Consider the following 26,686-nt stretch of genomic DNA (forward strand, 5'->3'; position numbering starts at 1 on the left):
TTATGCATAATGGAGCTAGGCAACAAGATTACCCTCTCACCAGGGCTGCCAACACCACTTACTACCTCAGCCCCTCAAGATCAAGCAGGAAGTCCTGGGAAATGTATCAGTTACTGACGTGTTAAGTACAAATTCTACACTATGAGTTGACTTAAGACAAAGAATTTCTGCATTGTGCTCCACGGCTGTTCTGTAATTTCTCTCTACTATCCATAGACACCAATTCATTCTTGGGATTTGCTCAGGAGCAGGAAGTGTAGCCTGAGAGTATACAACCCGGGGCTTTTCCTGTCTATAAGAGCTATTATTATAAAATCCTGTCTCCTTTGACAGCCTATACATACCTCTCTGAAGTGGTGGTCTTCAAGTTGGGGGTGGGGTATCCCAGGGGATACAAAGATCATTCACTGAAGTAAGGGAAGAAAATATTAGAATGTCTATTTATAGTTACTATTAATCATTTCTATTTGTGTGAGAATTTATAATTATATAAAGATACTATAATAGTACATCTATACAACTTACAAATAAGTAAAGAGTGTGGGCATATGCTCAAAAATTATTTTTACTGATGAGGTGTGTGATCAAAAGCCTGCTGAGATCATGGATCTAAGTGATACAGTCTGGCCTCATTGTCATTTACTGAAAGTATCAAATCGGGTGTGAATAGCTGGGAACATATTTGCTGATACTCCCTAGATTTTCCTTTGGTAGTGGTGGTTTGGGGCGGGGGAGTGGTGTTAAAGAATAGATAAAAAGTGGCGGATGTCTCTTGTTTCTGTGTCAGGCTAAGGGGCTTTCTGATGCCAAATCGAACAGACTCACTTGATTCTCTCTCCCCAACAGGATGTGATCTGTTCCTCCTTGGGACCCCTCTTTGATACTCTTTGCCTTGCTCAAAGCACAAGTCACTATAATTTCTGTTGTCTCTTGAGTTCCTGTCGTATCTGTCTCTTAACTCATCTCCTGAGGACCTTGCATGTAGTATCAGATGGAGAATACTTGGAAACATAATTGAACCTTTCATTTTAAAAGAGATGTCGATTTCTACAGCCAGGTCACTGGGCATGATGCAGCATGCAGCATTTACCTGGCTTTAGATTCCATAATTAGCAAAAGCTAAAAAATAGCTTTTAAACTTACCATCCTATGTCAGTCCTCTAAATTACTGCTGCCTTATTTTGAAATCTCAAAATAGTAATTCATTTCATTTTTTTAAGGAAAAGAAAGAAGACATTCTAATACCATGCAACTATAAAAGACATCAAGTCAGAAAGAAAAGAGAATCCTTCCCAAGAAAGGACCAGGACCTCGCACCTCCACATAAAGTATACATCCAGCACCCCCCACCCCACCCCCTGCATTTTTCTCATCTCATTCATCATGCCCCAGTCCATACATCACCATCGAGGAAACTCGGAGGTGAGGGGAAACAATAACACACAAATTCCAACCAAATCACTGGCAGCATTTTGCCCTACCGGTGGTCAAAGGAGAGACAAGCCCAGTTCTGAACGAAACCATAATGTATAAGATGGAAGATGTTTGTCCACCTTCTTCATCTCTCTGTCTCCTTGTTGGTTATCTATCCTTCCTTCAGGACCCTAGTCCCAGGCAAATGAAACTCAAAGTGTCAGTCATCATAAGGCTCTTACCTTAGATGGCATTCACAACCCAAAGAAAGTAACCTCTAATAGTGGAATATTGTGTGAGTGGGTAGCCCATCCTTTCCACTTGAGTAGCCTCTCAGATCACAGCACATTCATGGCTACAAACCAACTCACGTCTCTCTAGAGCTGGCCCTGTAAAGAGGCCCATAGCTCCAGCAGCCATTAAGATCCTGGATTGACACAGTGTGTCTCATACCTGGTAAGGGGCAAAGTTCCCTATGGAACCCCATGAGATGCTGATATGGTTAATTCTATATTTGAACTGAAAACAATGTTATACCCCCAAAATGTAATTATACTGATTATATTTCATGTGCATAATCAAGAAAACCCAACCTCAAGCCACATACTGCTCACATGCACACAAAAGGCTGCTGAACTACACATGATCAGCTCTTTCTGAGTTCAGCAGTGCTCATTTTTTCCTATTGCTTATTCAGTTTGATAAGTGCTAGCATATGCTTGCTACAATAGGTACCAGGTGCCAAATGTGTAAGAAAAAGTAGGAGAGAAACTCTTAAATGGAAAAAAATTATATTCATTAACTTAATTTTTTTCTGCAACAATGCCAGCATTTGACATCAGCAGCAAAGCACGAGGGGCCAGCTGGAGGCGCACCAGTGTTCCTTGGGAGCTGAATGATAACAGACCAGAATATTTCATGTTGGGCCTGTCCCAGAAATTCCAGGTGGCTACAGACATGATCCTTTAAGTTACTGTCCACTTCCTGTTGTGCAACAAATTGTCACCAATTGCCTGAAAAGAATCAGGACACATTATCTGACCAATGTTTGTTCTGCTGTGGGTGGGGTATGTAAGGCAGACTGGGATGTGTAGCTGGAGCCCCAAGTCCTCTCCATGATTTATAGTGTGACAACAGGCAGAACATTTAAAACCAGGTGTCCTGGAAAATGTACGTGAGTCATATCAATAACATCACCCAGAGCACGTCCCTGGGACTGGACTTAAGGTCAAATGCTCACCAGCCCCAGTGCTTTGCCACACACACCCTCTTCCCAGTTTCCTTTCTCAGGGCAGATTCTCTCCCAACAATAGGCGAAACCCAAGGCCAAGGAGTCTACCAGGCACAAAGCTCCCTGACCTGTTCAAAGGATGGGGGTGGTGATAAGCTCCAAGTTGGACATCACTATAGGCAGTTCCTTTGAAGTTGTGGGGCAGAGGCTGGGGTTACCCCCTGGCTACCTCTCCTCACAGTGTACATTCATCTGCCTGAGCAGAGGGAGGCCAGCCAAGCCCAGCCTCTCCTGCTCCTGTAGGCAGAAAGCAAGGTGGGAGGAAGAGGGGATCCCATCCCCCACCCAGACCTTCAAGGTAGGAAGCCCCTCTTTTCCTTTCAGAGATTAAACAATAGAGCCCAAATTACAAGCACACAAAGGCAGTTTGGGATTTAGATAGTTATTAGCTGCCTCGCCTTTTCTCCCTCAGCTGGAGCCCTGAAGCTCAGACATCAAATATCTAGAAGCAGTGAAGAAGAGAGCTGAACTTCCTGGGGAGCTGCGTTCCCTTGAATGCTGCATCCCTGCTGCACCCCCACTGCCACCCACCCCAACCTGTTACTTTTTGGGATTCCAGCAAGACATTCTCTCAGCTGTGGATAAAAGTTCCATCTAGGGGCCAGGCGCAGTGGCTTACACATGTAATCCTAGCACTTTGGGAGGCCAAGGCAGGTGGATCACCTGAGGTCAGGAGTTCGAGACCAGCCTGGCCAACATGGTGAAACCTTGTCTCTACTAAAATACAAAATTAGCTGGGTGTGATGGTGCGTGCCTGTAATCCCAGCTACTCGGAAGGCTGAGGCAGGAGAATTGCTTGAACCCAGGAGGTAGAGGCTGTAGTGAGCTGAGATCGCGCCACTACACTCCAGCCTGGGAGACAGAACGAAACTCCATTTCAAAAAAAAAAAGAAAAAAAAAAAAAGGAGCCTATCTGATGTACACAATATGTTTCTAAATGGCTATGAAAGAGTTGGGGGGGTGTGAATGTGTAGTGGGTATATGTCCTATATTGATAAGGAGTTCACTGAAGCTGTCCTAAATTTACAGGCTAAAAAATCATCACCCCCTAGCCTAGAGCATCTCCAACTTTAGTGTGCACAAGAATGCTGTAGCGATCTTATCAAAATGCAGCTCAGATTCAGGAGGTCTGGGTGGGACCTGGGATTCTGTATTCTTAACAGTGGCCCAGGCAATGTCCCCACTGCCGGTGGGTGGGCCACATCTTCAGCAGTGAGAGGCTATAGACAACTTGGACATGAAAGATCGGGCCACAGCCATGAGAGATGTATTTTGTGAATTTTGAACAAGGGCACAGGGTCTGAGGAAAGGTATGGGTTTTGTTCCTGGAGCCAGAGGCAGTCTGGGAGTCACACCAGAATGCTGAAGATTCATGCTTCCTGGGACATTCTCAGACAGCAGAGACAGTGGGTCCCAAACTCAGCTTCTGAGGACACACTGTGGGTAAACTGGATTAGCTGAAGCTGCTACTGCACTCAAATCTCTCTTCTCCCAGACCATTGGAAAGAAATGTTAATGCACTGATTTAGCAAATTTGTTTTTCGCCTACATATTTTCCTTCCTTTAATTAGAAGCCATAATTTTTATTAGGATCAGGGCAGTTAAGAGGCCAAGGCCCCTGAACCACAGCACCTCTTGGGTCCCCCACTTCAGCTTGCTGGCCCCACGGGGGCCTGAAGATAGGGTTGCCTGGTCTTTAATATTCTGGTACAAGTGTCAGCCTTCCTTTGACTTGCTCTATTCCCACTGGGACTTTGAAAAAGAGATATTGTAGTATGTATATAAAATATGAGAACAAAAGGGAAATGTATCCAGAGAATACAGGAAGCACAAAGGCTGTCTGGTTGACAACTAATCTGTTCAGCATCAGAACTGGAGGGAAATTTGAGCATGGGGGATGAACATGCAGAGTGGAGGGGGGAAGAGGAAGAGGGCTCTGAGCAGACTGACAGGTGACAGGGACCTGAAGGGAAGTGAGGCCAGGGAGAAATTCCAGGGACCAGATGGCCAAAGAATTTTTATGAACTGAAATGTCATATTTAATTTTAAATTTTTCACAGTGCTGTGACATAAATGCCCTTCACTAACTTGAATCTTCAGCGAAACTTGCTGCATGTACATGCACGCACCCATGAGGACACACACATGCCACTGCCTGATGAGAGATTCACAGGCTCCAAGGTGCTGACACAATGTGCAGGTCCGGGTCCAGAAACCTCATCCCGCTTCAGGGCCAACTTGAAGGGTGTTATTATGCCACGTCACTGGGGGTGCCCTCATAGGCATATTGCAGTAAAGGTTCAGGGAGCCCGCCTGTCCCCTGACCTCACCTTCTTAGCTTCCAAAGAGAAGGAGGTGGGAGGGGAGACAGGTAACAAGGAGGGGGGTGGTGGGGATGGGATGTGGGTAGAGGTGGGGTAGGAGTAGCGTGGGATAGAGGGCGTGGGGGGATTAGGGGTGGGGCAGGAGCCACTCTTCATAAGAGGAGTGGCCAGGCCTCTAGAACAGGATGAGCAGTGAAACAAAATTACATCACAAGACAATAACCACAGCATGCATAAACAAGAATTGCCCAAATTCACTAGGCAAGGATTTATCTCACAGACCAAGGCTACTGTATCTGCTAACAAGCATTCACAGATGACAAAACCAACAAGCAAGTGGCAAAGGAATACTAATAGAACACCACAAACAGTCCAGCCTGCTTAGACAGCTTGATTATAGATTTGTGAACCTGTTGACTCTTGTTTATGACTTTTATTTCATAACCGTATTAAAGATGGCAAAAATTACTCTCAGTTCACACAATGGGAATTAAATATGTCAATAATTCACAGCATTCTCAAAAGACTGGCACATTTCCAAATGCTGGGCCACCTGAACTCATTTGAAGACCAATTATTTATGAAAACAGACACTATAGGTGAAACAGAAAAGGGTGTGCAAATCTTGGGACATATGGTCATCACATGGTAGCCAAGGTGCCCATGTCTGCCTGTGAATATAATGCCACCAACAAAGGATGCCCCCAATACAGCCCTGAGTCCCAGTCAGAAGATAAGAAAACTTTCCCATGGAGATCCAATTGCTCAATCCAAAGTTATTTCCTTCCCCTTCATTTTCTGAATATCATTGCAGGGGCTGGGGATTAGGGGAACTCTAGGTCCCCAAAGCATGAGAGCCACAGGCACCCTGAGTGTAGCCCTACTTTCTCAGAAGCTCATGATGAGACCTCATGGTATCTCACATTTCAGGGAAAAGGGGCCTGCCGTGGATATGCTAGCTTAGTGCATCGCTCTGAGCATAGAGGTTTCCTTCATGCCCCTAAAGTACTTTTTGGGGGTCTTCCATTACATGGTACTTAAGCTGCTTTTGAGACAGTTTTCCACTGTGTTTCAAAAGTCAGTCCTGGCATGTCTGTAAACATCAGTTCATATTCCTGGAATAAATCTTTTTTGTGTTCCATCCTACTACCCACAGGGGTACAGATGGCATGTTTTATGTGGTGGCCACTATTTACAATTCAACCCCATGGAGGCCCATGAGATGCCACAAACGTAGCCCACACAGGAAGACAGCCCCTTGGGCAGACACATCTGTCCCGACAGGCCAGGAGTGCCAGGAAAGGACACACCTTGAAAGTACACGGGGTGCCTCTGCCACTGACACCCATTCTCCATTCAGGGCATCCCCAGAAGGCACACTGGGAGGCAGGCTTTGCCCAAGTGTCAGCAGAGTGTCCATGGCCAGTGGCCGTAGCAGGGAAAACAGCACACAAAATGCCCAAAATTGGCTGCAGAGTTTAAAACATCAACAAAGCAAATCCTTCCTGACCAGGAAGGCTTACCACATTCATTTGCATGTTCATGAGCATCTGCTAGCTGAGTATCAATGTATCCTTCTTTCTATTCTGATGGACAGCCATTAATCACAGTAGATCTGCCCTGTTAGTACCTCAGTAAACAGATAATGGAAGCAGAGGGTTTTTTGTTGGGCGGAAGGGCAAGGGAATGGGAGAAGAATCACTTTACCCAGAAGAATACTGTGAAGAAGCCCACTGCTGCCTCTGCCTCAGACTAAGTTAGCATTTGCTGAAAATGTCAACAGATTGCTTCTTGAGTTTTGAGTTGTGCAGACATCAAAAGCTTATTTTGCTCAAAATCGCTTGGTTGGTTTAGGCATTTAGAATGTCTCTGACTATGTAACTTGGATTAAGAGGTTCTTGTTGAGTTTTACTGGTTTAGCATAAATCAGGACATAACTGGAATAGACCCCTTCACTAACCTGAGGCTTTAGGCCATTAATGAAGTAAAATTTGCTCTTTGTGTTGCCTTTCTAGTGGATTCTCCTTCCTTCCTTCCTTTCTTTCCTTTTTTTTTTTTTTTTTTTTTTAAACGTGGCTTAGTTGCTATGCAGAGGCTTAGCGCTCCTGCATGGGGATCAGTTCCAGACTTTGGTTTGATTTGAAACAAGCCAAGCAGATTTGCTTGAATGTGATTTCAAAAGGTTTTCCTGTTTTCCTATTTCTCTCATCAGGAGATTGAAGGAAGCTGAGAAGCAAGTCACTATTTGAGTTCAAATAAAGCTGGTCTGATTTTCTCAAGTATTTGGTATGATTCAGGAGACACTGTTCGGATAGACAACCCCTGCTCCTCTGAAACACTGCAACAGTTCTCCAATCAGGACTGAGTCTCAGGAAGCTAATTTCAAAAGGCAGATTACTTACAATTGCAGATCAAATCTTTTTCTTCCAGTTTTACTTTTGTTTCAGTCTTTCTTTTACCCTTTCTCTATATCACTTGAACTAGATGTGACTCAAAAAGTTAATGGAAATTGCTCTCATCTTAGTTTAGGAAAAAAAGAGAAAGAGAGAGAGCAATGAGTATAATTTGCAGATCTGAGCACAGGTCATTACAGGTGTGTTATAGTAGTGTATTCATGAGCCTCCTGGGACAGGCATGCTGAGCTATCCAATAACTTTCTTAATGTGTAATTACACACCATTGGCCTATAATTGATTAATTGAAAAGAGAATGTAGGCAGATGTGAGGGCAAGACTTCTGCTGCTCATTAAATGAATATGTCCTTGCTTCTCTTTAATAAATTAAGTGGAACTACTCAAAAGCAATTAAGTCAGTAGTGAAATTCATTAAATTTTAAGTAATTATTGGTATTAAATTCTGTAATAAAATTCAAGACTTTGCATAGTTCCATTTCAAAAAGAAGTATGATTATTCAATTTAGCGGAATGGGGGTTCCAAAGACAACTATATATTGGACCCACTGACATTCTGTGTGGAAATCACACACAGAGAAAGAAAGAGACAGAAGGGGGAAGAGGCTCTGGAGACACTGGCCTGCCCTGCTAGACCAGCCAGGGCAAATGTGACACTTAAATTTAGGAATGGAGTTGTGTTTCCAAAGTAATTTCCAAAGTGTTTCTTGCATTTAAAATTTAATCTAAACAGTTTCAAAAAGATGACAAACACTTATTTTTAAAACTAATGTCTTTCTACAATATTTGATACCTTCTCTAGCAGCTAAATTCAAACATACACGCGAATATGGGGAGCTGAGAGCAAATTGGAGAAAATTATTTCCAGGTCCTACTCTTATTGGGAAACAAACCTGGGCTATTGGGGTATGGGGAGACGACGAGATGTGCCGTAGTTTAGGGACGGGGCCACAGAGAGCTGTCAGAGCCCATAGGTGGCTGCCACAGCTTCTGCTTCTATTCATTCTACCCAAGAAACGCCACAACTCAGAAATAATGTCAGAGAGGAACTCAACTGAGCCAATGCTGCCACATTCTAGACATTCCTGACAACTCCCTAGACACAGGAGAGACCTTGGAGTCTGAGCCGACTGGGGAAAATTGCCAATAGAGAGCCACACCGGTATGGTTTGTTCATTCATTCATACAGCCAATATTTCTTGAGTGTCTATTCAAAGGCTTTATTAAGAGTATTTCATATACATTATATAATTTAACAATATAACTCTAAATAATTTAATAATATAAAGTAAGTATATAATGATCTTGTAAAAATGAGGGGTAGAGATCTGTAAAAATCGAGTTCATTTCACGCCCTTCCAAAATGATTTTGTGCCCTGCACATAGTAGGTACCCAATAAAAGCTTGTTGACTAGATGGATGGCATTGATGATGTGGATTCTGTGGTAAACATGATGGTATATGGCACTTGCATAAAGTTCTCTAATTTATGGAAACTAAATATCTTGGCCAGGATAAACCAAAGAGCTGATGATTATGGCAGCTGATACTGAAGGAGAACTGATTCCAAGGCTCTTTTCCTCAGGCTTCAGCTCCAACCATCAGTGTCCTTAACAGTCGTCATTTCTTTCTTGCAATAGAAAACTTAAAATGTAAACCCATGAATTTTGGTCTTTTTTTTTTTTTTTAACAGTAGATTCAACCACATATATATTTTTTAAACCTGTACTTCAAAATCTAAACATTAACTTTGCATGGTTAGTTTCATCATCTAAAAAGTAATCCTTGTATTGTCATTGTTTGCAGGGGCTAACACTGGAATGAAGTGAGAACCAGCCTCCTAGCAGCCAGGCTGCAGGGCCACTGCATCCTGGAGGCATATTCACATCATGGGCCCTGTGAGAGGCTCCACACTGCAGCCCTGACCAGGCACAACACGTAGGGAGGTATGTGGCTCTTCCCATCCCCGTAGGAGGAAAGGCATTTCACACAGACCCTAATTCCTGTTGGAAGAGAAAAATTCCAATCCTCACACACATTGTAATTTTAGAAAGCATAACTAAAGCTAAAACTAAATCAGACAAAATAGGTATATTAGGTTCAGAAAGAAAAAAGCCAGGATAAAGGAAAGACATTAGGTCTCAATATCTGTTTGCATGTTTTCTTACCATAATAGGCAGCTTATTGTCCCATAGCTCATTTTAATCTTGAACATGACCTTGTTAATCTGTGTATGGGCAGCCCAACTATTTCAAAGAGGAGCTCTAATCAAGGGGAGATGCTCTTGAGTTTTGACTAAATGACATTTTGCCCACATTCTTGTGGATTTTTGTTTCTTTGTTTGTTCATTTTTACAACTGAAACAAGTCCCAAATGTATTCCAGACATCTAAGCCAGAACAAAGGAAAACTGATTTATCAAATCCATAAAAGTACCTAATTGATATATTCTGAAACTTATCAGCATATAAACAAAAAAGATGACCCCAAAAAGTGGGTGCTTGTGTTCACTTCCAAAAGAAAGTCAGGATTTTAAATGGTCGGGTAATTAGAATAATTAAGAAATGTGGGATTTTAATAAATTTAATTTGGGAGATCAGCAACCTCCTTTTTTTCCCTCAAAAATCATCTTATGTTAATCAAATGTTCTACCTTTATAAACCCAGCAAATTAAATAAAATGTTTTTTCTTTGATGAAGATCTTGACAATATTTAGGATTATTACTGGATAAATACCAGTTCTCTGTCTAGAGTCCTATACATGTGCAAAGTGTAAAGAATAAGCTAAATCCATATGATTGAAAGCTGTATATCATAAGATGGTTCATTTTTAAAAAATGGATTCGGACTACTCATGAGTTTTATTTGTTAGTATTTCCTTCTTTCTCTTAAAAGTTGAGTACAAAAGGATTTCTCTTTATTAATTACATTTTATTGAGCACTTACTAAAAGACAAGCATACTACATTTATCATCTCAATTAGCTTTTACAGCAACCCTAAATGGCACATACAGTTATTCTTTCTGTTTTACAGATGCAGAAACTGACCATCCCAAGGCCACAAAGCCGGTAACCCACACAGCCAGGAAGTGATTCTAGGGCATATACACTACATGGTCTCTATGCTATTTTCAGGGGGAAGGGGTTGTTGCATTCCTCGTACTAGAGACTCTATCCACATTTAAGAATCTTTCGTTCCTATTTTGCATTTTTATAGTTTAAATCGTACTGATCCCTGAATCACTCTGGATCACAAATATTTTTAAACTTCAGTTTCTTGCTTCTACTTTGATCTTGTTTTTCCCACCACACAGAACTAGCTACTTAAGACTGTTATCCAAAATCTAAATTTACAGGAAAATTGGCTTGAGATGAAATCTTTGCCAGTTATTTATATTAAGATGATCATAAAAACTTGATGACCAATATTTTTGGACAGTCATTTGCAGAGTCACTTTCTTGCCTTTCCAGCTGTTAGAAGTCTTTGTCCTCATCACAGGGTGCCTGGACTGTTCTAACCGCCTTCTAGAAGTCTCCCTGGTCCCCTCCTCCAACCCATGAAAGCAGTGCTTTCATAATAGTACTTCCCGGCTCAGGTACCTAATAGAGATCCCTATAGCCAAAACACCAAATGTAAAATTAGCTGTTTGGCTGTTACTGTTTTTATTATCTGACCACAACCTACTGAATTAATTTTATTCTCACCACTCACAGAATGATGCCAGTGCAGGCAGGCAGTCTCCCAACTGGCCCCCATATGCATGATGTGCACCCTCCTCATCATCATTCCACATCTTCTCTTTCTCTGGGATGCCCTTCCACTACTACCCACCCTCCAAGGGCCAGCCCAACCTTCATCTCTTCCACGGACCTATTCCTGATGACTCCAGGCCATCATTTCTTCCCTATTAAACGGACTTTACTTCCTTATTGCACACATACATATTTTAATATGTATTTCCATTGTCTAATCACCATGCTACCCCATCTGGCACTTTATTGTACACCGGAAGTACAGTGTTCACATAAGCATAGTTTGTAAACTTTTTTTTAAAGTTCTCTTTGTCTAGCCCAAATTTGTAAACTTCTTATGAGAAGGATGAACATTTTACATTATACTTTGTTTGCACTACAATACATGACTTTTAAGCCCAGCTCTGGGGAGACAGTAGATATCTAATAAATGCATGTCGATTGAAAGACAAATGTCTTCAAAATCGGGGTAACACACACACACCCCATAACCACCTGCTCTCATGTGAATTCCACTTTTTGAGATGCGTCCATGACATTAAATACCCAGATTTTTTTTAAGGCTTTAAATCTCTACAGACATTGTCTTCATGCAGTGTATACAAAAGAATAAATTAGAGCTATGAGAAACAACTCAGACCAAATAAACCAGGGAGAATATATCCCTCGAGAAAAGGTCTTTTTTTGGTTTGAATTATCAAGACCGGCTGTCTCCATTGATGCAGCTCAATTTTCAACTTGGCTGATTTGATGACAGTCAGAACATTGTTTAAAATCAAAATGCATGAAGCTAAGGAAAATGAAAATAAAATTCCATTACAACTTAATTTTCCATGTTGTTTATTTTATGTATTCATATATAAACATCAAATTAGTATAGAAAAAATACTGCATAAATGTTTGAGATGAGTTAAATGCTATAAACTCACAAATACTTCAGTAATGCTTGTTTATTTTCCTTTTCCTATATATAAATACCCACATTTCTACATAGGATATATAAATCTGCCCTCATATATTGTATTTTATATGTGTATCTATGCAATAACGTTGCACATTTTCAAAATTCAAGCTATCTGGTAAGTACATAAATATTTCCCTAAGCCAAAAATGGTGTTTCACTGGGAGTGTCTTTACACAATTACCAGACAATTTGGAACTTAAAAGCATCACTTATTGAAATAGCTATTTAATGAAGGGCCCCAAATATTTCACATACCTTAATATCTGAACACTTTTTAGGTGAAAGCCTTATCCTAGCACATGTTCAATATTCAAATATTGCCTCCCTTCCCATCTCAGGCTTTGCCATTTAAAAATATTCATGTGTTTCTTTTCCCCTCCCTGGTCACATAGAGAAATGAATAGCACATCCTGCTCCAATATCAAAATCAGGTTCAAATTTTCCATTCAAAGGAAACCAAACTAAAATGAGGTCAGAACACCAAAAAACAGGAGAGTACTTCACATGGTTAAGTTTGAGGCATAACTTCTCCTACACAATTTGATATACTGAACGCAGATTATGAAATTCTAAAGTATAGATAATATACCTATATATACTTTGTCTCTTCTGTAGGTTGGGAAGCTCTCTAAGAGATGGTGGCGGTGGTGGTGATGGATAAGGGCATCCTAATCTATAGAAACATACTTTATCCTAATGAAATCTATAGCTTGTTTTATTGAGAGAGACAGAGAAAGAGATTATTGCTCATCTACCAATGTATCTCCATGAATTTTCAAGAGAAATATTGATGGATATGTAATCCAAAATAGAACAAAAAGCAATTTTCTGGAAAATTAAGGCAAAAGTAAAGTTTCTTATTTTAAACTCAGCTTATCTGGGGTATGTCTTAATTGATTTAACATTTCACTTGCAAGAATGAACAAGCCATCTATCAGTTCCACTCAAGGAAAAGTGAACAGCATTAAGATGCTCAGCCAAGATAGCCAGAGGCCAACCTCCACCTCGCCTCACTGGTGGCAGACATACAATCCAGAACCAACTCATAAGAATTTCATTTTTACCTGAACTAGAACCAGGGAGATAGGTGATTGCATACATTCATTCAACAAACAATTCTTAAGCGTCCACCTCCATGGTTCCTTGAATCTATATCACCATTGACTGTTACAATGCCATTATTTTAATGCCACCAGGAAAACACACACACACACACACACACACACACACACACACACTGGCAATTAAACAATGACAGGTCATCGATTGTAATATATGACTCCCATTTCTGAGATATTAAAATGTTAGCGGGGAAAGTGCATCTCAGAATTCATGAAAAGTGGTGTGAGCTAAGCGTGGTTCTCAGGGATCCAGCAACGAACGAGAGAGACAAGGCTCTTGACACACAAAGCTCTCGGCCAGGATAGACTCATCTGGAATTAAAAGAGAATGCCTACTGTTCTCTAGCAAAAGTCTTAGTTCCTGGTAGCACGTAGCTCTCCAGGAAGAGACCAAAAGAGTAGGAAGCATGCAAAAAATACAATTAGGAAAAATATTTTAAGCCAAAATGCAATGAAATACATTATTTTGAAGAATGTTGTTTTCCTGAACCTGCTCATTCGAAGCTTAACCATGGGCTGCTATCTTCCTTCTTCTCTTTTAAAATTGCCTTACCAGTCCTCCCATCCCTAATTTCTTGCCTCTCTTATTATTCACATATGTCATTCTTCTCCACTTCAAATATTTTTTATACTCTTTCCCTTTTCCTCTCAAGAGACTTTCATTAGCTTGTTCTTCTAACCATAAACTAAGCACACGACTGAATATGATTAATATTAGTTTGGCTGGTTACTGGTACATTTTAATATTGATAACTGATATCCTATCTGATTTCCTGGTTTTGCTTGATATATGATCTATAGTTTCCCTGAAGCCACTGGAGGTGAATTCTCTTTGATGTTTTAGGTAATTGTTCAGTTCTAGTAATTAAAACAATAAAGGAGAATGTGACTGACTCCCATATGCTATCTTATGGTCAGAAATCTCAAAAGAAATAGATCCATTCACTCTAAGGAATACAACCCTAACAAACCAAAATAGTTCAAGATTTTTTTAAAAGGCCTTAGTGATCCTAAAAAAAAAAAAAGTATCAAAATCTATAGCAGTCAGATTTTAAAAGACACTTGAATGTTTATATCACATTGAAAATATATTTTCTAGAGTCTACAGCTGTTCTTTTAATGTCCCAAGTCTACCAAATTAAAAACTATATGCCTTGGCTCTGTTCCCCACAATTTATTATGCACTGGGAATCTGCAAACATTGCCATGACTTTCTGAATAAACTGCCCTTCCTAACATTCCCCATAAATGTTCTTTCTGGCTTCAGAATTCTACCAAAGAATTGTTACTATAAAGAAACTAGAAAGAGTCATTTTGAATTAATTTCTTAATCCCTTCCTTCCACAATCATAGACTGCACTCCTTCTCTGATCCTGGAATGTAAAAATGTGTAAGACCTGGCCCCTACCCTGAGAAGGCAGCGGCATGTGTTGGCCTGAGCACAAGCATGGGTGTGTGGTCAGAGATGTGAGTCAAGCTCCAGCTCTGTGCCTGCTCACTGGGCCTCCTGCCCTCACCCCGGACAAGGAGTATCCCATCTCTGCATTTTAATTTCCCCACTTCTAAAATGGAAACAGCAATATCTACTGAGAAAAGTTACAGTGAGAATAAAGGGCCTTAAAAGGGGTCTATACAGACAGATCACAGCGCTCGTTCACTGGAGGTGCCTCACAAAGGTGGATTTCTTGTCTCCTTCCCTTAGCACAGTATCAGAGGTACATCCATTTTCTATGGCAGATACGGCTCTTGTAAATTACATCTTTTTCCTTCGCTTTGCATTTATGTTCTTAGTTGCATATTTTAACATTAAAATTTTTCCTATTAAATGGTTAGGCAGAATGAAGAGGTCTGGGACCATGTACAGAGTTTTCCTTGAGTCTTTTTTTTATAAGCTTAGTGCTAAGAATTATCTTTGTGCTGTCCCCTTCATTGTTCAAAAGGAAATTTTGTGGGGTTTTCATGCAAATATGCATATGTAAAACTTTCAGGTACTCCATCGCTAGTAAATTTGGTCAAGTTGTAGTCTATGATGTACTGGAAAGCAAGCAACCTTAGAATAAATCATCATAATCATAATCATAATCATAATCACAGCAACACTGATTGAGTGCCAGTTGTTTACCAAATACCGTTCTAAGCACCTTACAGGTAGTCATCACCTAGACCCCAGGCCAACCCTACCCAATAGCTACTATCGTCCTCATTTCACACATCAGGACGCAGACACACAGAGATTCAGTGATTTGCTACAAAGCCAGTGGGTGGAGTGGAGGAGATTTCTGAATATGAACAAAATAATCTGGCTTAAGAGTCCAAGTTCTTCACTGCAATACTATACCATTTTTTGGAAATTTTAGATTATCCTCTGAAAAGGTATTCAGATATTGCAGTACTTCATAAGTCAGCAACATTCGCGATGCCGCCAACAAGTATCTCTAGTTCCCGGGGCATAAAAAGGCAAGTGGATAGATGTTCAACCCTTTCTCAGAAGTTCTTTTACCCAAATTAAAATATTACATTTCAGTTTTATCCAAACAAATTGGGAGGAGACTCAAGCTGAAGAACAAAGACAGGTACTCCCAGCATCTGCCTCAAGATTTTGTTAAACTAATGTATCCTTCTAGCTCCGTTTTGTTAGTAATAAGACTACTGGTTGTTGAGCTTTTATTAGGTGCTAGGTATACTAAATGCTTCATATACACGATCTCATCGACTGCTGAAAACAACCCTGAGGGAGGCAGGTGTGTATTTATCCTCGCCATATTGATAAAGACGCTGAGGCTCAGGAGGGTGAGAAACTTGCCCAGGGTGCACAGCTAGCACATCTGTGGAGAAAGGATTGGGACTCCCACTCTTATCCACCAGACCACAGTGCCTCTCTTGGAGAACACACAGTCTTTCATACCTCCCTCTGGCTCCAAGAATCACTGTGATGGACTGTGTGAGAAGCCAGCATGAAAACCAAACCATTATACCTCTGACATTTGTATGCAATTGCTCTGAAATCTGAAGGGCAAAGATCCCCCATGCTCTGGAAAGGAGAGCCTGCCAAATCAAGACTCCATCCCCCAATAAGGCCCCTATATCAGAGCAGAAGCTGAGCAACTCTAGCCTTCCCTCATGTGGATTTTCTCTCAAATAACGTAATTACAAAGAGAGGTAAAATAGGGTTTGCATGCACGGGAAAGGAGGGGAGATGGTCAACTGTGGTCAAGAGGGTCTTTATACAAGAAAAGTGAAAGGACCTGAACAACAAGACTATGGCAGAAATGGGAACCAAGAGGCTGAAGAGTGAGAGGGAAGTGGCAGACACAGCTGAAGAAGGTGAAACACCAGCACAGATGGGAACAGGGGAATGTGCAGATGAAATACGACTCAAGTGGAATCCATCCCTTCTGCCTGTATTAAAGTCTAGATGGTCTTGCAGAGAGCATAATTATGCCACCTCTATCAGAACTGCCTCTTGCTTAGTCTAAGATTGTGACTTTTATTTCTGGAAAGTTCTGTTTTTCCAAGATAGTTTAGAAAACTATGGGAATACAGGAATAACCACAAACTAAAGGGATCTGGAAGATGGCTGGGGAAAAAAAAAATGGTGAGACAGGCTATTTCTCTAGACAGCAGCCAGTCCCCTGGGATTTTCTGGTTATTTTATACCTGTAGGGCTATTGCAGTGACTATTTCAGGAAACTGGTATATAGTATACAATGCATGCATATATCATATGATGTTTTGTTTGATGTGATATGAGTTCCAATGTGTGCCATCATGATTTTAATTTTCAGTGCCTGTGCTGCTCAGCTGTAACATCAAAGCAATAGTATGTAAATTCATGTTGAGCTGGGGCATAAATCTGACTTTCATTAGACCAACAGCATTAGGGGGAGGGTCTTTAGTCAATTGCACCCATTCTGAGACACCTATTAAGTTTCAAATGAAATAGGACAGTTTCTATCACCTTTCAGGGGTCCTTGTTATATCTTCATGATCTAGCAGAAAAGTTCTAGCAATGGCTAATATATGGCAGCCATCCAGAATTTCCCCTCATGACTGTGAGAAGCAACATGTACTGGTGAGTTGGGCTGGGTTGCAAAGACATCTGATTTTGTTTTTGAATAAATACACTTAGAACCAGGGGCCTGAGAGTAAAGAAAGTTCAAGTCATCACTGACATTGTGATGTCTTTCACTTCAAGGGCTTTTAAAACTGGGTCTGATTGGCCAAGCTTTACCAAGGTTGTGTTGAGCAGGGAAAGAAAAGCAAAATATATAACCAAGAGTGATTTGTTTTATGTATGTATTGTCCCAAAGCTCTAATTCCTAGTTTCATCAGTATCAATGGATTCTTTCTAGCCAGAGAAGAGGGATCCTAAAGATTTTACAAAAGGAAAAAAAAACCCAAAACACTAAAAAACCAAATCTGTCCCTCACAAAAGAATACATACTTCAGAATAGTACAGCAAAAAAAAAAAAAAAAAAAAGCGGGTCGTGGGAGGGGGATGCGGGGAAGGAAAATGAAGCATGATTAGTCCTGAGTTGACAATTGTTGAAGCTAGGTGAAAGGTACAAGGGGGGGTCATTATATGACTCCCACTACTTTAATTCTGTATACTTAGAAATTTTCCATAATAATGTTTTTAATCCACAGAAGTGCTAGGAATTCCCATGAAGCAGAATTACTAAAACCCAGACTCAACAGGATAGTGTCCGTTATTGAGACCCCTGCATATGGGACTGCCTGCCTGTTCACTCCTTAGCCTTCGGGTACTCTACACTTGGCCAGCCTAGATAATACTAACCTGTGTGCGGTGCACCTGGCCCATACTTTCCCACCTCCATGCCTGGGCTATTTTCCTCTGCTGGGAACACCCCCTTCCCTTACACTTTCTGGCAACGATCTAAATCCAATCCATGAAAGGCCTAGATCAAAGGTATTTTCCCTTGTTAAGTTTTTAATGACTGCATACAGAAACAATCTCTTCCTCCTCTGTACTCCAAGAACTTTGCTAGTGTTCTTTTGGGGCACAGCTCATTATGCAATAACAATCATGACTATAAGATGATGATAATAACAGCAGCTAATATATACTGAGTGTTTACTATGTGCCTGGCTCTTTATATATGTCATCATTTTCCATCCTTATGATATGCTCTGAAGTTATTTCCTTTTATTATCACATTTTACAAAAGATCTGAAGCTCAGAGAGATCCAAGGGGGTGAAACAGGGATCCAAAAGTGTGATGTGATATCAGATATGTTACAATAAATGTTAAGCCTTTGTGCCTGTGATCCTTAGCTATACCACCAAGATGACAGGGTATAAAGTCTAGCTGGGGCGAGACCTGAGAACCCACATTTTTTATGTCTGTGATACTGTATGTGCCTTATTTCTCCTACTGAATTGCATGCTCCTTTAGGGAAGGGACTATGTCTTTTTCTATGTTGTGTCCCTACCTGCACTGTCTAGTACAATGCCTTGTACATAGAAGACGCTCAATAATGTTATGTTTATTGAGCACTGGATTAGCACGGGGTATTTCTACTGCCTAAGGCCTACATGCAACTCTTATAATCCACCTGTCTACATCCACAAGGAAATGAAATGGAAAAATCAGCCCACAGAAAAATAGCCTAAGCATCTCTTCTCCTCATCACTTCTGATCACACAGCCACAAAACTAAAGTAGTTTTCATATTCTCCCTACACTGGCATTGTAAGTGACCAGGAAGAATTCTTCCCTGATGCTATTTTTATTTCACCTCCCAGTTGTGAGCTCCCTCTCTTTCCCTCTGCAAAGCCCTCACCCCTAACAGCCTCAGGAAAAGCGAAAGGAATTCAGACGTTGTCTAGGTAATGACTCAGGAATCTGGAACTGAGGGAGAGAGGCTGATTTTACCCCCCTGAGTTTCTTTGCTCTTACTTCCCCTTTCAAACTTCCTAAGCCTGGCTTTTTTCCAACCACATAATACTCCATCAGTTGCTGTTATTCTTTGGTTATATTTTGACCTTCTTCCTGAACACAGGGATGTTCTCTGGACTGATCTTTTGAAAACTCGGGGAGTAGGCTCAGGGGTCTTCAGTTCCTTCTCAAAACCCTCTCAGTGTTCCTCTTCTTCTCACTACAGGTCTTTCCCCTCCAATGACCCAGCTCATGCTACATTTCTGCAAGGTCTTACTCTCAGTGGGCTTTCAAAAATTGAGAAAGTCATGGCTGAGGAGAAAAAGTGAGCTCATAACATGCTTATGGTCCTCCTCATTCTAGCTCTGAACCCACCTCTCGCCAGAGATAGGAGCATTTGAATCGAGGAAATGAGAAGCCTTCCAGTCCCAGAAGAAAGAAGCAGTAATGATAAAGGGACCAAGAATGGAGTTGGAATTTGGGGCAAGGGCTAGTTTCACCCATGGCTGGCTCTAAATGTTCCCTTTTCCAGGCTCTTGTAAACCAGGCTGCTATAGTGTTAACATGATATAAAATTCCTACATTTTCTTTTATTAAAAGTTTTCTTTAGTCATAAACTTAGATATGCCAGCAAAATACCCGTGTGTGTGTGTGTGTGTGTGTGTGTGCATATGTGCGCGCATGCGCGCAAGTGTGTATGCCTATCTATGAAGAGGTAGGTGGGGCCACAGTTCTCATTGTGACATATCAAATAGTACTCGTTTTATCTAATGTCACTCATCTTGACAGCCTTTCATTTTCAAAATTAATAAAAAGCATAAGGAAACTGCTGCACAGTCACCAGCTAAAGGATCTTGGCCACAAAGCTAAATATCTAGTCATCTGTGTTGTACATTAAGTGTGAAGGCACACATCACAGTTTGGGATTTAAATGGAAAAATCAATACCCTACAGGAAATCTACTGTTGCACAGCAGATTTTTCTATCAGCCAATGCTTTGTTTGTCAGTGCCTTCTGATTACACATATTTGTGTATTCCGGGCATCGATTTTGCTTTGCTTTTGTTTAAGTTACTTAATATTCCTCCCTCTTCCAAGAAGCAGTCATGTGGGGGTGGGGAGCAGGCAGAGACATTAGAGAGTCAGTAATAAAGTCAAGGCAACGTCCCATCTACCTGGTCAGGGCACTTTCTGTCAGTGTCTGTGGCACAGAGGACTAGTCTTCCAGCCATGTGCTCCTGATCATCTGGGGGCCCAGAAGCACCCTGTGCCTCAGTGCTTTCTCCAGAGCTCCCACACTTTCTAAACTGGCTACTGCTCTTGCAGCAATCCATGCAAGAGGATGGCAGAACCACCCTTCAGCTAAAAAAGCACTTTGGAGTGGAGCTTGCAATCTTCTCTGACAGATTCTTTAAAAATCTGCTCTAAGCTACACTAAGAAAACTCCAAGGATTTCCTATTTCTTTCTTATGAATGAACAAGTCTTTTTCATATAGAAGCATAACTTCTCAGGGCTTCATAACCAGCCAAACACCATCACTTTTCTTACAGCTGAAAAAAATTAAAATTCTCCTTGGAGAAATAAGCTTACTTATGTTTTCTTTTTATTCCTTTTCTTTTATCACAGGAAAGTATACTGACCAAAATAAAGCATTTCTAACACTGACTAGAAGGACAAAGATTGTACCAAATTGCTCAAAACTACTGCCAACACAACAATGTGTTTAAGCACAGCAATGACAAAACATCTACTTTCCCTAAAGACAGCTAAAAACGATGTTCACATATATGTTTTGCTTCCTCCAGCATAAACTAACCACAACCAGGACTCAAACATGTTCATTTTTCTAACAAATAGACAAAATTAAATATGGCATGTTACTTTTACCAATGTCTCTAAAAAGAAGTAAGCTACCCCAAAGCATTCTGATACCAAAACACAGCATAAGGGCCTCTGTGGTCTTCTGCTGAATAATCATGGTTACAGAGACAAACATTAAAACCAAAATGAACAAAAAGGTTTTCCTCAGAATAGGTAATGCTAGCAGTCCTGGAAGTTTAAGAGTCCTAAGATAAAATATAAGGTAAGTTAAATTTTCAGAAAAAAAAATTACATTTATAAGCAGCAAATTTGCCTGTGGATTTGTTGGTCAAGGGACTACACACACAGAATGAGTAGTGCAATTGTAACTGTGCAGACTGTGGAGGGGGAAAAGGAGGTTCTTGCTGTCAACATGTAGCTACTGCGGCTAGAATGGGTAAGAACTGTATTTTTGTCTCTTCTCCTGCTCTTTGGACACTTTGTTTTTAATGAACAGTTGGTATCAGAGCTAAATCCAAAGACTGTTACATGTGGGATTTCCTAATGCAGAGACCTGGCAGAGCTGTACTATATTCGGCCAAAAAACTAAACAGAAATTAGACTACCTCAAAATGTAACAACTGAGCATCCTCATTCTCTTTCAGTGTTTTCATTTAGTTGGAACAAATGTTTTGCTTTAATGCAAGTGAAAAGGTGCTTGCTTCGGCAGCACATATACTAATGCAAGTGAAAAGAAAAGAACATTTAGGGACAACATAGCTAGATCCCTCATAAAGCTTCATTTTCAAAAGGAGTGTTTGAATCTCTAAATAAATGACAATTCATTCTCTGTTTACTTTAGGTAAACAGAAAATGCATTGCAGAGCACTCATTTTCAAAAGCTAATCAAGAACATTAGGTCCCAACAGATTCATTTAATAGAAATATAATAGGCATTCCTGCTTGCTTTTCATCTTGTCTGGCTGTAAATGCTAAAATGAACAGCAAATTAACCCTGCATTGGAACAGAGTCTCAATGTCACAGCTGATATCCTCCCTCTCACGACTTGTAAACATCCCCGCACCCTGTCACTGCTTTGACTCCTTCTGCATAGGAGAGACGATTAAGTTTGGCAAGAGAGTGGAGGAATACTTGAATTCTAAAGGGAGTACTGCGTGTCAACTCTGCTATCTTCCCTAGCAGAACAAAATATTACCATGTCGTCTCCTAAAATAGTGTACAATGAGGACGTAGGAGGAGGGGTGAGGGTGAGGTTGTTTTTTCCCAAGCTACATATATCAACTGTCTTTCTCTATATTTTTAACTTTACGAGCCATTCTCCAAGTGGCTGCTTATAAACTACTAAACGAAACAAGCTAATAAAGACAGGGCCATTCAAGCTCTATAATCAGATATAAAAGATGTGCAAACAATCTGAGATCTTAAAATTAATATTCAGTGATATCAGAATTAGCATTTAGAACTCTATACAGAAAACTATAATATTTCATAAATTATGTAATCATGAACAAACCCTTTCAAAAACTGTTTTCACTGTGCTAAAGTAACATTCTAGACTTGTTGTAAGTATGTTATTCTTACAAGTAGTTCGCAGTTATTCTTGAAGGCAAGCCTTGGAGTTTCCTTAGCATAGTGCTGCTGGGGAAAATTTTCAGCATGTCCATCTTCATCTCTAGCCTGAAGGGAAATATAATGGCCTATTTAGGGACTTACAAATAATGGAAGAAAAAAAGCTAAAAGCATAACAGCTCAGATCATTCAACAAACGGGAATCCAGAAATAACAACATTAAGAAATTTGTTTAAATACGCAGTACGCCTTTTAGGTATCAAAATTTGGGATTTATTCTTCTTTACATTGTTTAGTTTGAACATGCAAATTCATTGTGGTGTAATATTTAAAACAATATCAAGCAAACCAAAATCAAATAATTTTTTTGTCAATTACCACCACCTTAGTTTTTCAGTGCACATTGTTCATTGCACATTTAGGATTATATGACATACATACGTGTTTAAACTTTTTGGCATGCTTAAGCAATCTCTAGATAATGCACTTTTAAAAAATTCTAATAGCAAGGCCATAAGAAAAGCAATCTGCATAATTATATTTTGCATTGTAATACTATTAGAGATAAACTGATTCCCCTCCAATTTTAAATAAAGATCTAAAAGGAGCGATGATCTGGTAAGAACCATGATTCTTCAATCAAATGCAGTAAAAAAAAAAAAAAATAGACTTAATTTAAAAGCTGCATTAAAAAGTTACTGGTTATTTTGATCTACGCTGTTAATTAAGAAAGCTGAAGTTTAAATGGAGACATTAACAGAACCCATTAGCAATACCACTTGCATACAGTCTTCTTTCTAATCTCCACCGGTTTCTGGTTTGGAGTGGGAGAGAAGGCAGAGGTAGGTGAAAGGGGGCATGTCTGCAGCACACTCATTAAACCATTCATTTGGGTGACACTTGCACTCCGCTCTGCTCTCATCTCATCTTAGCCCTAACTGCTCTCTCTTTCCTGGCCTCCTGAAATTCACAGCTGAGCTGTCTCCCTCACATATGGCTTGCATATAATTATGCATATTCCATTTTACACTGCATTAAAATGATGAGCTCCTGGCTCCCTGCCAGCTGATTTTTAAAAGCCCTAGTGAAGTAGGAAAAAGGAGAGAAACACAGGGAGAGCCGCACAGGAAGCAGCAGGTAGTTCTGTCTGCTGTCTCTTTAGATAAAATGTATGTCTGGCACCAAGGGAACAGCTGAGAACTACCTGTTGTTATGTATGGATTGAGGGGGGAGCAAACAATGAGCATACACTGTGGCAGAGATGACAACGCTTATGTATTGTTTCTCCTTTAATGGAGTAAAATCTGCCCTGATGAGTGTCACTCAGACTCCCTGGCTATACTGGGGCTTGTCATTTTAAAAAGAGATCCATATTTTGTACATTTTAGAATGTATTGCTTGTGTTTAAGAAAGCTTCTGCTACCTAGCCCAGGGAGGGAACTAGATGGAACTTGGAAGTGCAATGTCATGGTCAGTAATATTTAGGTTACAAGAAGTTCATGGGGAGAAGAGACTGCTCTCTTTTGGTTCACTTTTGAGATTTATCAACATCCCTGGGGCTTGGTGCCTTTTTGTTGTACCTTTTTTCCCTACTAAATCAGACTAAAATAAAAATGCAGTTATAGGATTGGCTATATGTGACAGAGAAAAAAGTTTAATTGTTCATGTCCAGTGGCTGACAAGGCACTGAGATCAATGCATCTTCTGACTGCATCGGAACAACTTTGCAGCTATGCCAGGGTTTAAATTAATATAGCTCAAATGGGTCGCATTTTAAAACCCAACTGGCAAAGGTAGCAGTGGCATACATAAATGAAAGGCAGTTGTAAGAAAGCAGGAAGATGCCAATGGGCAGTGACAATATTAGACTCTTCATAACAAAATGTTAAGCCACTCTATGAGGTACAGGTCTCTTAAAGGCAGGGACCGCAACAATTTCATCTTTCTTATTTTGCCATGCCCAGTGCCTTGCTTTTAGTTGATATTTAGCAAACATTTAAGTGATGCAAAAAACGCATACGTGGATAGTAAGTAGACCCTACCATAAACAACTCTGTAGAAAATGCCACCTCAAAATATGCTAAACTTGGTAGTAGCTTTATTATATTCCTGATGCACTATGATACATATGCTTGGAAACACACTTTGCATATAGTTTTCAAGGGCTACTATTTACATATGTATGTCTATATTCAATATATATGTATCTTGTATATAAATATTCATAAGGTGGAATGTGTTTATTATGCATGTACTATGTATACACATTCATACACACCAGATGCCTAGGGATATTTTCAACATTAGTGGCAGAAATACATTCATTCCACTTACACGTAAGGTGCACACAATGTTTTTTGTGTGTTTAAAGGACAAAAAAAAAAAAAATCCCATTATCTAAGATTTGAATGTGCTTCCTCAAAGGGGCTATAGACTTCATATAAAGCCACATAATTTATGAGGTTAAATAAAGTAGCAGTGGAAGAGAAAGGAGAGGGGGATTGAAGAGATTCGGAAGTGGAGAGAGAAGGCTAGAAACTTGCTTTTTTATTGAACTATTATGTTCACCTCTGCATCAAACTTCCATGGCTCTGGGAATGGCCTGTCCTCTAACACCCACCCTGACTACAGAGTCCAAGAAATTCTATCCTTCAGCCATTTGCCATGTTTCCACCACATGCCACAGAAATGAAAAGCACGCAAAGTACAAGGAGTTCTCGAACCATCACCTTCACGTGTATTTGTGTGCACACATAAGAACTCACGCACACTTCTCACCACTGTAATCCCCTTTGCATTGTGAAGTTTTTAATGTGTAATTTTAAATTACTATGACAGGAATAAGTGGAATTCAGTGCATTCATCTAAGGCAGGAATTCTCTACCCCAGCTGCATATTAGAATCATTTGGGGTGGTTTGTTTGTTTTTGGCTTGTTTAACATATTGGTATCTGACCCCCCTCCCTTTCTAAGATTCTGCTTTAATTGGGGCCTGGACAGAGGTGGTTTTTAGAAAGCTCTCAGGTGATTGTAATGTACCAAGGAAGGGGGAGAACTGCTGATCTAAGGGGAGTGTCTACAGCTATCAAAGGGAGGCCCTTGGCATAGCTGCCAGAATGTTCTCTAACCACTCCAGTCCCAGGCACTGGAGTGAACCACTGTGCTATGAGAGGGGGATATACAGGTTGAGCAACCCTGATTCAAAAATCTGAAATCCAACACGCCCCAAAATACAAAACTTTTTGAATGCCAACATGATGCTCAAAGAGCATTTCATGTTTTGAATTTTCAGATTTAGCATGCTCGACCGGTAAGCATATACAATGCAAATATTCCAAAATCCCAAACACTTCTGTTCCCAAGCATTTTGGATAAGGAACACTCTACCTCTGGGATGTAGTCCCTATGGTAGATCTTACTCTAAATATTCAAAAAGCCTGGGCAACACAGGGAGACCCCATCTCTACCAAAACAAAACAAAACAAAAAAATTAGCCAGGTGTAGTGGCATGCACCTGTAGTCCTAGCTACTTGGGAGGCTGAGGAAGGAGGATTGCTTGAGCCCAGTAATTCGAGGTTACAGTGAGCTATGATCACACCACCACGCTCCAGCATGGGCAACAGAGCAAGACCCTGTCTCAAGAAAAAAAGATTTAAGAGATTACACAACTAGTTGCTTGTGGGCAAAAATTATCATTATTTGTTTGTTTCTTAGTTTCTGGTATGACCAATAATCTTGGAAGAACTACCGTACTGCTTCCTTAAAAAGGCCTTCCTAAACCTCTCTATCCAAGGCAAATATCTTCTCTGTGGTCTTTCTTAGACTCAACATGGTTGTAACCTTGGAATCACTGGTGTGATTTTTGTCTCCCCCACTAGCCTACAAGCTTCCTAAGGGCAAGGATGGAGTCTGATCTTCTACCACTGTATCTTCAGCCCAGCCACTGCCCGATGCCCAGTAAGTGATCTGTAAGAATGAGCTGGATCATTCACAGAACTTGGTGGCAATGTTAGACAAAATCCATAGGACCTTCCTTACCCTACATAGAGAATCAGTTCATACTGTTTTACAACCTCTTATACATTAAAATCAGAGGCTTTTTTTTTTTTTTTTTTTTTTTT

The 26,686-nt window shown here is 40.4% G+C and overlaps 1 protein-coding gene across 1 annotated transcript in view; it reads right to left on the bottom strand.

Moving 5' to 3' along the window:
* The window catches only part of SOBP (sine oculis binding protein homolog), a 172,218-nt gene that overhangs the window by 51,065 nt on the left and 94,467 nt on the right, over positions 1-26,686 (bottom strand). Inside the window, 1 exon segment of the mRNA XM_017878760.1 lies at positions 22,579-22,674. Within this exon segment, the coding sequence (XP_017734249.1) occupies positions 22,579-22,674 (96 nt within the window).

The sequence above is a fragment of the Rhinopithecus bieti genome, unplaced genomic scaffold, assembly GCF_001698545.2.
Source record: "Rhinopithecus bieti isolate Rb0 unplaced genomic scaffold, ASM169854v2 scaffold_11508, whole genome shotgun sequence".
Lineage (NCBI taxonomy): Eukaryota > Metazoa > Chordata > Mammalia > Primates > Cercopithecidae > Rhinopithecus > Rhinopithecus bieti.